This window comes from Moschus berezovskii, chromosome 10 (assembly GCF_049115385.1).
Source record: "Moschus berezovskii isolate FMDL1 chromosome 10, NW_MosBer_1.0, whole genome shotgun sequence".
Taxonomy (NCBI): Eukaryota; Metazoa; Chordata; class Mammalia; order Artiodactyla; family Moschidae; genus Moschus; species Moschus berezovskii.
This window is the reverse complement of record NC_142469.1, coordinates 103,792,131-103,806,156: the sequence shown is the minus strand read 5'-3', so window position 1 is coordinate 103,806,156 and position 14,026 is coordinate 103,792,131. Positions and strand designations below refer to the sequence as shown.

Here is a 14,026-nt window from a genome sequence, read left to right as displayed (position 1 = left end):
AATCCTTTGAACTTGAGACAAAAAGTGAAAGCTTTCGGCAAAACGTTAATTGGCGCTGTGAGCAGGATTTGTGAGACAAAATGCCACTCTTTAAGAAAAAAGAGATTAAGCTTGATGAAGCTTTTATTCCCAGAAGGGATGATTCACCTTATTGCTCGTTAGCTAGCGAATGGGATGTATTCACTGGATTATATGAGAATTGGAACCTTAAATTAAAGCAGGCCAAACTTTTGGAGGGCTTCCCTGGTGGCTCAGCTGGTAAAGAATCCTCCTGCAATGGAGGAGACCCTGGTTTGATTCCTGGGTGGGGAAGGTTCACTGGAGAAGGGATACGCCACCCACTCCAGTGTTCTTGGGCTTCCCCTGTGGTTCAGCTGGTAAAGAATCCGCCTGCAATGCAGGAGACCCTGGTTCAATTCCTGGGTGGGGAAGATCCGCTGGAAAAGGGATAGGCTACCCACTCCGGTATTCTTGGGCTTCCCTTATGGTTCAGCTGGTAAAGAATCCACCTGCAATGCAAGAGACCCTGGTTCGATTCTTGGGCGGGGAAGATCTGCTGGAGAAGGGATAGGCTACCTACTCCAGTATTCCTGGGCTTCCCTTGCAGCTCAGCAGGTAAAGAATCCATCTGCAATGCAGAAGACCTGGGTTTGATCCTGGGTTGGGAAGATCCCCTGGAGAAGGGAAAGGCTGACCACTCCACTATTCTGGTCTGGAGAATTCCATGGACTTAAGTATAGTCCATGGGGTCACAAAGAGTCGGACACGGCTGAGCAACTTTCACTTTTCAAGCAAGTCCCCTATACTGTATTTCAAAATATTCTTCCAAAATCTTCGATGACTCTCTGGGGCTTAGAATATGATATTCAGAATCTCCCAACAGTCTGATTTTTGCCCACCTGACTTTTTACCAGCCGCATCCCCCACTTCTTCCCACTGTAGATACCAGGATCGAACCAAACCAGACTGATTCTCTATGAGTGTTCCCGTGACCCTGATCCATGGACGTCATGCCCCAGTGTTTCTCTCACTGGTCCCTTCCCAACCTACACCTTCAGAAATCCTCCCCAGCTGAAGTGCCTCCCTGCGGCAGCAATCCCCAGCTGCTACTGGGAGGACCTGGTCTCCCCTCCTCTGAGCTGCAGTGTGACAGGTCAGATCCTTAAGGCTACAAACTTTTCAAGCGCAAGAATAATCAACATCCTATACAATTCTGTACTCTCCAGAATTCATTAACTCAAACTAAAAGAAAAAACAAAAGTTCCCTGCCCTGATATTAGAATGGGGTGACAATCTACAAAGGGGCCTTCCCTGGGAGCTCAGTAAGTAAAGAATTCGCCTGCAGTGCAGGAGACCTGGGTTCAATCCCTGGGTTGGGAAGATCCCCTGGAGAAGGGAATGGCTAATCCATATAGTCCATGTATACAGTCCATGGGGTCGCAAAGAGACAGACACGACTGAGCGACTTTTACTTCACAATCTATAAGGAAGGATGTTTACAGCTGCTGCTGCTGCTGCTGCTAAGTCACTTCAGTCGTGTCCGACTCTGTGTGACCCCATAGACGGAAGCCCACCAGGCTCCCCTTTCCCTGGGATTCTCCAGGCAAGAACACTGGAGTGGGTTGCCATTTCCTTCTCCAATGTGTGAAAGTGAAAAGTGAAAGTGAAGTCGCTCAGCCGTGTCCGACCCTTAGCGACCCCACGGACTGCAGCCCACCAAGCTCCTCCATCCATGGGGTTTTCTAGGCAAGAGTACTGGAGTGGCTTGCCATTGCCTTCTCCGCTAAATAAGGCAAATCAGACTGGCAGAACAAAAACAAGCGTTTATCAAACTACTTGTAATTTCAAGAAGTGCTTCTTCAGGAAGTAAAGCCATGATGTGACTGAGAAAACTGATGGCTTGTGGGATGGTGATGAACGGAGTACAAAATAAAAAGCTGGGAAAATGGGAAATAATGGGAAGAAAAGGCAAGGCTCTAGCTTTTCATGAACTCTGAAAGCCTTTCTGTCTGTCCACAATCCACAACTGGCTTTCTCTATTATAATCAATTTGACTGAATCATCTATTAAGTGAAAGAATAAATCTTTTTTTAAATTACACATTTTTGACTGACGGTACCTCTAGTAAACATGGTAATTGCTAAAGGAGAAATAAACTGGGTTAGGGAGGAAGAGACCTAAGGTCCAATAGTCACCAAACATGTGACCATTAAGAAGTCACGTAACTATTCAAATTTTCACCCTTTCCAATTCTAATGTTCCACAGTTCCAAGGAAGATCCAGGAAAATTTTTAATTGAGACATGGGAAAAGTGGGAAGAGATAGAGAATGGAGAGGACAACTTAAGAGTTCAAGTCCCTGGAATACTTAGGTTATAACACACCAATTCTTCCCTTGCATTGCACCAAATACAAATAAATTATAGCTAAGACAGAGCTGACGATGAAATACCTTCAGCTGCTGCAAAGCTTTGGCGATGACGGGCTGACTGGAAGTCTGCTCCTGGCGTAGAGTCATGAGTCCTTCAATGGACTGCTGGAAAGCTTTTCTGTGGATTATGAGCTGTGCAGAGTGCATGACAACCAATAAAAGATTGTCCACCTGGGAAGAAAGCAAGCACAGGGCTTAAACACGGACGCGGTCAGTTGTCCACTCTAGTTCAACCCCCAGTCCCAAAACACCACCAACCCCAGGGCCCCCCAGCCAGCAAGCACCTGATGAGAAAGTACATCTCTGGGCTACGGCTGTTCCCCTGGAGCAATGCAGGGGGCACCGATGGCTACACTCTCCCGCACAACAGCGAGAAATCCCATGGGACGGCGTGGGCAGGCGGTGTCTGGAGTGTGCCAGGACTCCAAGACGCAGTCCTCCTGGAGCAGAGACTGAGAGCGTGTGTGCACGCTGCACAGCGTGTGAGGACGAAAACGCAGGAGTAAGAATGGGGTGAGGCGAGGGGCCTTGTGTAAAGCAGAAACCGGGACTGCAGTGCTTGTGTTCTTTAAGTGACGGCCACCGCACTACCCTGAGCAGACCTGTGATGAGACGTATGACTTGCAAGGATCAGTCTGGAAGAACCAAAACACGCACCAAAGGGGCGGGAGGAAAGGTGAGGCTCGGAGCAGGGAAACTGGAAGTGGGGCCCGGCAACGGTGCAGGGGAGGCGCGGTCAACTCCGACCCCGGGAGCAGCTCCGGGGTGCAGAGGACAGCTCACTGACTGGGAAGGATCGGGACTGGGGGAGCCGTCCAAGTGGCAGAGGGCGGAGGCCGGACGTTTATGAACGGCCACATCCTGGCGTAAACAGCTGAGTGGACAGAGCAGCAGTCACTGGGACAGGCAGCACGAGAGAACAGGTGGACTCGAGGCGCTGGGGGCAGGCGGCCAGGCGGCCAGCTGAGTTCGAGGTGCAGCTGCGCACTCATCGCCACTCCAGAGCTGAGCACAGAGGCGGGAGGAGGCCTCTAACAGTTTGTGTGTGTTTGGGAACTGGAGGATTCCTGTACAGTGCTGGATGGCACCCTTCCGCTGCTCGACAGTGGGAACGGCTACATGGACACACTCATCCTCTCCCTCCGGGACCGCCGTGTCCCCACCCCACCCCCGAGGCCATCACGGAGCACCGAGCTGAGCTCCCTGGGCTACACAGCAGCTCTGCACTAGCTGTCTTACACACGGAAGCGTATGAATGTCCGTGTGACGCTCTCTGAACACGACGGCCTGAGGCTTCTTACAGCTTTAGTTACTGAGGCACATGGCTGTCACAGGGTCACTGCCAGGCAGGCAGGTGACAACCCGCCTATGCAGAAGGAGGGAGTCAAGCAGCCCATGAGGCGGTAAAAAGTCTGTCTTGTTTAGAGTGATGAGCCGCTAAATAAACACTTGGAGAGCTGAGATGTCTGCAACAACAAACTAAGCGAGGGAGACAACTCCTTCCAGGTCACGGGTGGGTGCCTCTAACTTACGTACTTGGCTGAAGTGAGGAAAGACATAAAACATTTCAAATACTTCAGTACAACTAAAGAATTTCCCAGAATATTTTAGGACAGTAAGGAAACAAAATCATCAAAACATCAATGTCTAAGCAATACGTCTTTCTGGGTCTTCCCCACTGGCTCAGGGGTAAAGAATCTGCCTGCAGTGAGGGAGACCTGGGTTCAATCCCTGGGTTGGGAAGATCCCCTGGAGAAGGGAATGGAAACCCACTCCAGTATTCTGGCATGGAAAATCCCATGGACAGAGGAGCCTGGGGGGCTACAATCCATGGGGTCATAAAGAGTCTGGGACATGACTGAACTACTTAAACAACAGTAACACAACAACACTGCCTCCAGGCGGGGTGGGGAACGGTGGGGTGGGGGTGAGACGGACCTGCATGCTTCTCAGGGTGTCAACCGTCTCCACTGGAGGCACGATCTTGACAGGCTGCGCCTCCCACGCGGCCCAGCTGTCCTCTGAGTCCGGAGCGCGGTCACCATGTTTGGTCAGAAGCAGATAGTCGTCAATTAGTGCGTCATCTGAATCTTTGGAGCAGTCCTTCCCTGCAGCTGCATTGAGTAACTGCAAAATAATGCTCTTCTCCTCAGCAAGAGTGTCTGGAACAAACACCTGCAAGTTTTCTAAGCCAGGAATCTGTACCTGGAAGAGAAACAATCCCAAATCCTGAATTAAAGAACAGCAGAAATGTTACTGTGCATGTTTCGGGATTTTCATCTGCATCCTTAAAACAAGTTAGTAAGCACGAAGAACTCTGCTTCTCTAATAATAGCATTGGGAAAGTATGGGGCAGTCTTAAAACGGGGGTCCACGTATCAACTGAAAAGCCTAAAATGTTCACTACCTATGTCTTTAAGACAAATTTCTGTTCAGAGTAAGAATGGTAAAATAATTCTACCGCCTTAACTACGCACCTTAACGTACTGCTTTGCTTTCAGGACGTCCAGAAGGTCTCTAACTGGGGCCGAAAGTATGAACTCTGCAGCGATTTCCAGGTCCTAGTATCACAGTTACAGAGAAACTTCTTTAGGGTTAGCTTTTTAAAAAATAAAAAGAGTTTCACGGAAAACAAAATTCTGTAAAGCAATTACCCTTCAATTAAAAAATTAATTAATTTAAAAAAATAAGATAAAAAAACAAGTAACAGTTTGTCAGGACTGTGAATGCACCTTTCTCAGCATCTTGGCAAACCCCAGCGCCTTGGAGGCTCGTTCCCTGGCCTCGTGGAAGAGCTCCTTCAGTGCTCGGCTGACCTCTATAACCGACCTCCTGCCAGGGGAAAAGAAAGCCAGTGAGAATGCACGAGGGGACGCCAAGACATACACGGTAAAGACAGAGCAAATTCCAACTCATGTTAATAAAGACTGAAGAGTTTAGAAACAAGCAATTATTACAAATGCACTCAAAATACGCTGAAGCTTGCTCCCCACACCTTTCTAGAAAGTACTTGCAAATACAAGGTATACTTAATAACCTTCAAATGACAGTGTGCTCAATTTCCTAAGAATTTCATTCAGTTCAGTTCAGTCACTCAGTCATGTCCGACTCTTTGCGACCCCATGGACTGCAGCACGCCAAGCTTTCCTGTCCATCACCAACTCCCGGAGTTTGCTCAAACTCATGTCCGTTGAGTTGGTGATGCCAGCCAGCCATCTCATCCTCTGTCATCACCCTGTCTCCTCCTGCCTTCAGTCTTTCCCGGCATCAGGGTCTTCTCCAATGAGTCTGCCCTTCACATCAGGTGGCCAAAGTACTGGAGTTTCAGCCTTAGCATCAGTCCTTCCAATGAATATTCTGGACTGATTTCCTTTAGGATTGACTGGTTGGATCTCCTTGCAGTCCAAGGAACTCTCAAGAGTCTTCTCCAACACCACAGTTCAAAAGCATCAATTCTTCTGCGCTCAGCTTTCTTTATAGTCCAACTCTCACATCCATACATGACTACTGGAAAAACTATAGCTTTGACTAGATGGACCTTTGATGGCATTTCACTAGGATTTCATTAGGATACATAAAATACTTTTGCCACCTGATGCAACTGAGAGCTGACTCACTGGAAAAGACCCTGATGCTGAGAAAGACTGAGAGGAGAAGAGGATGACAGAGGATGAGATGGTTGGAAGGCATCACCGACTCAATGGACATGAATTTGAGCAAACTCCAGGAGACAGTGAAGGACAGTGCTGCTGCAGTCCATGGGGTCGCAAAGAGTCAGACGTGACTTAGTGACTAAACAACAACATTAGGATAACTCTTGGAGTAGGAATTAGGTTCTTGACTCTCGGCTCATAATCTAACTAAAAAGAAGAGCCATGAGCCAGGCAATGTTTAACACCAGCTCCCCCTAAATTATTGTCTTGCATGGTGTTTGCCAATTTTCTTAGTGTGGATACACCCATCATAGTGGCTTTCAATTCAGCAACAGGACATCACTGAGAAGTGACTTGGGGGTGTGCACGACCCGCGGGGGTGCCCTGGAGCCAGGACAGTCAGCCCCACACATCAGTGAGTGGGGACCCCCTTTCTCGAGCCACCCCCAGTAAACAATCAGAGCGCTGCAAGGGCCATTCTCCAGTGCACCACCCCAATGACCGAACACGCTTATTCTGAGTCTATCATGGCAGCGCTCAAAACTGCAAGACCTTCTATGAACTGATTCATTCCACTTCTCAGTAATTCAGTATTTTCCCAGGTGAGAGCCTACGTAGCAACTGCTTTCTTTAATCCTGGTATAAAGACAGTCCAGTCTTCTGAAACCCCAAAATGTGTTTTCTATCAAATTCTGGAAGGTGAGAGAAAACACCTCTAGAGAAGTTAGTTCCACCTTAGCACTTCCCAATGTTGACTCACAGGGTACTGTTGATAACTGGCCACAAAATAGCTCTATGAGTGACACATAAGCCACAAAAGCAGTACTCTAACACAGTTCACCCTCAGTACTGCCCGCACACAACTGAAGAAAACACAGGAGATGAGCCAGCCATGGGTTCATGCACTCAAGCTGAAAGTTCAACAGAAAGGGTGAGGTAATATAGAAACAACAAAAACGCACCAAACGTCAGTTCATGTATTCACGGACCACTACAGAGGCTTTAGAGGACAGCAGCCAGCTAAGTAAAGACAGTCCGGAACAAGTGAATGAATTCTACTTAAAACTACATCGTCTCTAAGGATTAGATTAAATAACAGTCACCTTCAAAGACAATTTCACATAAAACTATAACTAACAGATCACACGAAAAGACAATACAGCAGTCACACATAAATCCCTTTGGACCTGCAACCCACATTCTTCAAGTCCAATACGATTTGGCTTCAAGAAGGAGCATTACAGGCTCAGTGCCAAGAGTAAAACTACATGCAATCCGAAATGGGAGAGGAAAGGAAATGCAACTTCAACCTTATTTCATCTGAAGCACTGCTGTCGTCGGCACTGGTCCAGAATTCTGCACAGCTCTCCTGTAAGCCAGACTCTAGAAAACTTCCTGTCGATTTCAGCAGCATCCCTGCAATGTCACTAAGGGAACAGAAACAAGACATAAACCAGCGAAGAAAAACTGTCCCCACTCAGTCTCACTCTGGAAGGAGAAACTGAAAGATGGAGCCACCATGTCAACAGTTCAAAATCAATGACAGTGAGACTTCTAATACAAAATCATGATTAACACGAAAAAAAGCAGAAATCTCGACTGTGGAATGTATCTACCTTTGTTCCACTACCAGTTTTTCATTATAAACCTTAAAATCTTAAATTATAACATTCATAGTAGCTATGTAATTATCATGTTACTTTCATCTTAAATGTTCGAAATGGTATAAAGTGGGCTCAAATATATATCTATGACAAAATATTTTTAAAGGCTCAATAAACTAAATGATACCATAAGAAACAAAGTGAATTCCTTAAATGCAATTGCTTTTAAAAATTTCCATCACTATTTTCATAGTCAATGAACATGAACTACTGTTATCACGGATGCTTCTCATCAAGTATACAGTCTAAATACCAGGGTTAAAATGCAAGCCCAAATGTATAAAATAAATCTAAATGAGTTCAGTGAAAATTCAACAGCAGCTTACGGACTTCCGTGATGAAAGGAGCTTATAACCTAGTGAAACAGAGCAGGCAAGCCCACAGCCAACATCAGACGGGGCAGAAGGTAACTACTAGGGGAGCTGTCTGAGGGTGTGGGCTCAACAGACCCTGCAGGCAGTGCGGAACAGTAGGAACTGGAACAGCAGAGGGAAGAGCGGTTCTGTTAGGAGCATGGACGAGGTGGGGGGGGGAAGGCAGGTCGAGGAGAAACAGGAAGGATGACCAAAGGGCACGGGGTGCGTGAAGCAGGAGGCGTGTTCGTGAAGGGAAACTGCCGAGCTGGAGAGAGCAGAGCAGGGGGCCGTGAGACCAGGACGGTAACCCAGCCATGCCGGGGGAGGCCTCGGACGTCCTGTGACTGTGTGATGTTCCTCTGGTAGGTGGGGGGGTGGCTGTAACACTGACCAAGTGGGAAAACAGCCCGATTAAAAACATGCCTGTGAAGAGCAAGAGGGCACAAGCATAGTCAGGATAAATTATTCAACTAATCCGTATCTGTGATAGCAGCAAACAATAGAGATAAGACTTCTCCAGTAAATGGAGGGAAAAGAGCAATAAATCAAACAAAAAAGAAAAATAGAAAAGTACTTCAATGACTGATAAGTTCTCTGGAGAGGAAAAATTACGGAAGAACACTAAGGTGCTCTTGCAGGTAGGAGTTTCAACTTTAAATGTGGAGAAGATAACATACGGCCGAAGACCTACAGGAAGTGGGAAAGTAAGTCGTAGAAATAACTGGGCGCAGAGCAGTCCGAGCACAGGATGAGCAAGGGCAAAGAGCCGGAGGCAGGAGCAGGCCAGGCCTATGAAGAAAAGGCAGGAAGCCACTGTGGCGGCAGAGGACGTGCAGGAGCGCCCAGGAAACGAGGATACAGAGCTCGTGAAAAGCCAGACTGTGCCTGGGCTCACGGGCCACTGTTAGGTGCTCTCACTCTTACTTCAGGAGAACCACCGGCGTATTTCAAACAGAGGAAAAAACGGTCTGCAAGGAGATCAAACCAGTCCATCCTAAAGGAAATCAATTCTGAATATTCACTGGAAGGACTGATGTTGAAGCTGAAGCTCCAATACTCTGGCCACCTGATGTGAAGGGCAGACTCATTGGAAAAGACCCTGATGCCGGGAAAGACTGAAGGCAGGAGGAGACGGGGACGACAGAGGATGAGACGGCTGGATGGCATCACCGACTCGATGGACGTGAGTGTGAGCGAGCTCCGGAGACAGTGAGGGACAGGGAGGCCTGGCGTGCTGCGGTCCATGGGGTCACAAAGAGTCGGACACGACTCAGAGACTGAACAACAGCAACAAAAACTGGTCTGACGCACAGTTTGACAGGATCACTGAGAATGAACCTTCGAGCAGGCAGCGCAGGAGGAGACTCCTCAGAGAGCTGCTGCAGCCACACAGGCTGGGAAGAGGGGAGACGGGCAGTGGTAAAGTGGAGATCAGATGCTGGTTACACCCCAGAGGGACAGCCACGGGGAATCAGAGACGGCGTGTGAGAGAAAGAACGGGGTCAGGGTCAACGCCAAGACAGCGCGAACCTGGGAGAAACGGTGTATGAAGCAGAACGCCACAGCAACACAACAGACACGCAGAAGGAGAACCGGGCAGGTGGGCAGCCCCTCGGCGCAGGAGCGACGAGGCTCCGGAGCCTCTCAGAACACAGGCCGTGAAGCTGAAGGCCACAGGCTGCGCTGAAAAGGAACCTGAAGGACAAGCCAAGGATAAAAAGGAACACTGACAGGTACATAATGACGGTACAAAGAAATTAAATAACAAGAATTGGTACTGAAATGAAACTGTAACCTTTTCAAACACCTTTTTCTTTTCAGCAAAGCTTGACAGACTGAGATCAGAAGACGCAGACAGAAGAAATTATAGGTGAGATAGAACAATGGAAAATTGAGAAGGGGAAGAGATGCTGAAAATGGCAGTGAATACACGTTTCCATAAGGCTGACTGTGGAAACCAGCCTGAACAGGAAACCAGCACAGACCGGGAACCCTGGCCTGAAGCCGGCTCAGCTCCGAGACAAGAGCAAGTTCACTGTTCACACAGAGAGGGAGGAGAGCACAAACACCCGGTGGCCAGGGCAGAAGAGTCAACACAGCATCCTGAGACGCTGAGCATGGAGCACAGCCCCGCGGGGCGAGCACAGTGCCCTTCTGCAGGGGAAGAGGACGGGAACAGCCAAGTCCTGAAGGGCACACAGAGCGCGGGAAGGAAACGCGAGCTGGCCTAAGAGCTCCTGAGAGGGCAACGGGCGAGACGGCCAACACAGCAGGCGAGAGGCGGCACCACATGCGGCCACGGGGTTCAGCGCCAGGGAGGACACCCGGGCCCCAGTCCCTCAGCAGGGGAGCGGCCCGTGCAAAGACCACACGCCCCACACCTCGCTCTCAACACCCAGGCGCCTGCGCTCGAGAAGACACATTTCGTGCCCGAGAGCAGACAGACCGGTGAGCACTGCCCCCGCTCATGCTTGTCCTCTGTTTACATTTCATTCCTTCACCATATTTGACACCCAGTTTACAGAGAGATTCTGTGATCAGCCTCACATTCCCACACAGTCTCGGTGAAAATGCCTACTTGGTAAGTGCCCCAAGACTGGTACAAAGACTGATACAGGTCGACTCCACGTGGCAAGAGGCCTTAAATTCTCCTCTTTCGATAAGATCAAGAGGGTGCACCCCACGGCAGGATTTCTTTACTTCAAAACTGGCACGTTGGGTGGATAGTTTTTTGGGGGGGCAGGGGGGTACACTGTCCTGTGCGTTGTAGGATGTTTACCATGTTTACCAGCGTCCCTGGCCTCCACCCAGTGAATACAATCAGAACCGTTTCCAGACACCGCCACACGTCCCGGGGGCAAGTCACCCCTGGCAGAGAACCACTGCTCTACGGATGACAAAGCTCAGGAGAGGGGCACACAAGAGGTACGAATGCTTGTCGTTTTCATGTAATTAGAACAGAACCGGTGAGCAAACCAGGAGCGAGAAAGAAGGCAGCCACACAGGGATTCCTACCAGAAAAGTTTTCCAGCCTGCGCTTCTCCTCCCCGGATGTAATGGGTTATTTCTTTGGTGAAATTCCATTCTTCTTCTAACAGATTTTTTAAACTATGAGATGCTTGAGGTAATTGCTGTAGCATTTGGATCCAGCTTCTCATGTAATCAAAATATACCTTAAGATACAAAAAATGCAAAAGGAGATATTTGAGAACAGGATTCAACAACTCACAACTTTCATCCCTGTTAACATGAAAACTGTAAGTCAGACAAGAGCAAGAGGGACCACGGAGGCATGAAGCTCTAAGAGAAGTGAGATTCTCCATCACTATTAACTGAGGTCTAAATAGGATCTTTCTTTAATTATAGAACTCAACTCCTCAGCAACTGAACATATTACTCACAACTGCTGCAAGTTACTAAGAAAATAAAACACACTGTACAGAAAAATACAATGAAGTAAAAAAAAAAAATCAAAATAATAACACAGAAATTTTCATGTTTAATATACTGTGAATAATATTCCTTTAAGAGCTTGGGATCTTTATTTAATTACTTAAGCTTTAGATGGTTTCTTACATGTTAGAGGAGGCAATGAGCACACTTCTTCCCACTATTATGCTCCCAGCATCCAGATTCTCATGATGTAATTTTTCAAGGTTTATGACATATAAATTATGATCTATAACCAAAATACTTGATTGTTCTAAGGAGGGGTTTATGTCCACCACAGTTCATCTTCCAACAGCTTTCATGGTGCTAAAATTCTTGTTTTATCTGCTGTTTAGCAGGGTTTTACTATGATGTACTTTTTCTCAAGACAGGCTCACAATTGTTATTTTGAGTCTGTGGATTCTTTTACTGAAAGGGTAACTTGACTGGGTATAAAGTGTTTGAATTACACATCCTCTCCCTCAGAGCCTTGAAGACTTTACTCCGGTAGCTTCTAACACCGTGAGTCATGTTAGAATAAACGGAACTGCTGACAGACTGATCACCACCCTCCCCACCCCCTGAAGGCGGCTCCCTTTCCCGGCCTGGAGGTTTACAGGCTCCTTTCTCCAGGCCTGGATCTCAAGGACCTTAGCAGGCTACACCTTAGGGTTCTCTGAAATGAGGGTTTTCTGAGATCCAATAATAACTTTCAGTAGGCAGAAACTCTGGAGTTTTTCACTTAAAGAAAACTATCTTCTGTTGTATCTTTGGAGTTTCTGGGTCCTCGTCCACCCAGGCATGTGGCGTGAATCTCCAGTCACCGGTCCATTATGAACACAGCTGGGTAGTGGAACCTGCGACTTAAAACAGGTCTACGCCCATCTCATTCCAAACAGGTCTTTTGCATATCAGGCTCGGGACCTCCCTTTCCACTCCTGGAAGGCAGCTTCGTCTCCCTGGCTTCCCTGGAACCGCGCTGTCCTGAGAGCCCTCTCGAGGGGCAGCTGCTTCAGAGTATTACCGCAAGGGCTGCCAGCGGTCGCGTCTGTGTGCATCCCGCTGCACAGCCTTATTCAAAAACAAAAGAAACACTCTGCCCCTTTAAGGTTTCTGTGGTCAGGTATGCCCTGGACGCCCCGTCTCCGCACCACCATTGACTGATTTTCCACTGCCCAGAGGCAGTCACACAGCAGCCTCGCCTCCGTCTTCGCTGCGTCCCAGGCTCAGCTGTGTGACTTAAATAACATCTGGTGCACCCCCCACACACACACACCGATTCCGTTCCATTCTCCAACTACCTCCGGTTCCAGGCACCTTTCCTCCTCTCTGACAAGCCTTCCTTTCTGATCCTGGCCTTTACCAGTTCAGACGTGCTGACGCAGAAACCTCTCCGCCCTGCGGTCTGCTCGGCAGCTCCCCCACTGCTCTGCTCTCCTCGCCGCATCAGGGGCTGCAGCGCCCTGGCCCCTCTTCCTCTTCAGGCTCACTCCTCTCCTCCTCGGTCCCCGTCCCTCCTCATGCGGCACTCCTGTCGGCACGCCTGTGTCCCTCCCACCTCCCTGCACCCTGCCACCCCACAACGCCTCTTCATCTCATGCAGCTGTCACAGCCCCAGAGCGAGACAAGCCCAGCGCCCTTCCCCACGCCCAGCGTCCTCCAGAAGCTGAGGTCTACAAGAGCCACGCCGCAGGCAGGGGCCGCTCTTCTACACGGTCACATTCGCCAAGCACAGAGCACACGCTCCTGGTAACACCTGAACCTCTGCTCGGCTCATTCGCCTTCTCTCTACAAACACAAGTTTGAAATTTCTCCATTTCCCTCACATGGCCAAAATCCACCGCAACCCATTCTCACAGGTGACCTCACCTCCTTCACAAAATAAAAAACCTCTGTCATTAGATATAAAAGCTCTCATCGTCCGAGATAAATAACATGAACGTACATACTGTTAAATTACCATCCTTCCCCTTTTAACAGCAGAGGAACTGGGCTTCCCGCTAAGCCCAGCACTTGTGTTTTGAGACCCGCTTCCTTGTGGAACCCAAGGAGCCCTGCACTCTCGGTCTTTCCTTTCCTCTCATGTACATGTGAGATCTTTTTTTTTCTCATTTCTTTCATTTAACAAAATCAATCCCAAAGGCTTTCAAACGGTCTCAGGTACCTTCAGTTTTAAAAACTCACTGGACCATCATCTCCAGTACTCATCCGGCTGCACGAACTGGATCCCAGCAACCTCTCTCTATACCCGCTCCGAGTCCTGCCAATTTCACTTCCTTCCTTTCGAAGGATTCAGAGAATCCCTGGGCCCTTCCGTGAATTTACGTTATTCCTCCGTAACCCAGGGACTAGCATCTGCACCACTAGACTAGACCCCGCCTGGTCTTTCTCCAGGCTCGCAGGACAGGATACGCTGCCGACAACGCCACGGTCTCTGCGTACCACACGCCTTCTGTCTGCAGTGCGTCCTCCTCGGGGACACACCCTGCGGCCC

General features: G+C 48.7%; 1 protein-coding gene across 1 annotated transcript in view; it reads right to left on the bottom strand.

Annotated features, from left to right (window-relative positions):
* The window catches only part of MAP3K4 (mitogen-activated protein kinase kinase kinase 4), a 116,550-nt gene that overhangs the window by 27,895 nt on the left and 74,629 nt on the right, over positions 1-14,026 (bottom strand). Inside the window, exons 7-12 of the mRNA XM_055433834.2 lie at positions 11,119-11,276; positions 7,394-7,510; positions 5,163-5,262; positions 4,908-4,991; positions 4,369-4,635; positions 2,452-2,601 (exon numbers count right to left, since the gene is read on the bottom strand). Coding sequence (XP_055289809.2) covers positions 2,452-2,601; positions 4,369-4,635; positions 4,908-4,991; positions 5,163-5,262; positions 7,394-7,510; positions 11,119-11,276 — 876 coding nt within the window. The remainder of the gene's footprint in view (positions 1-2,451; positions 2,602-4,368; positions 4,636-4,907; positions 4,992-5,162; positions 5,263-7,393; positions 7,511-11,118; positions 11,277-14,026) is intronic.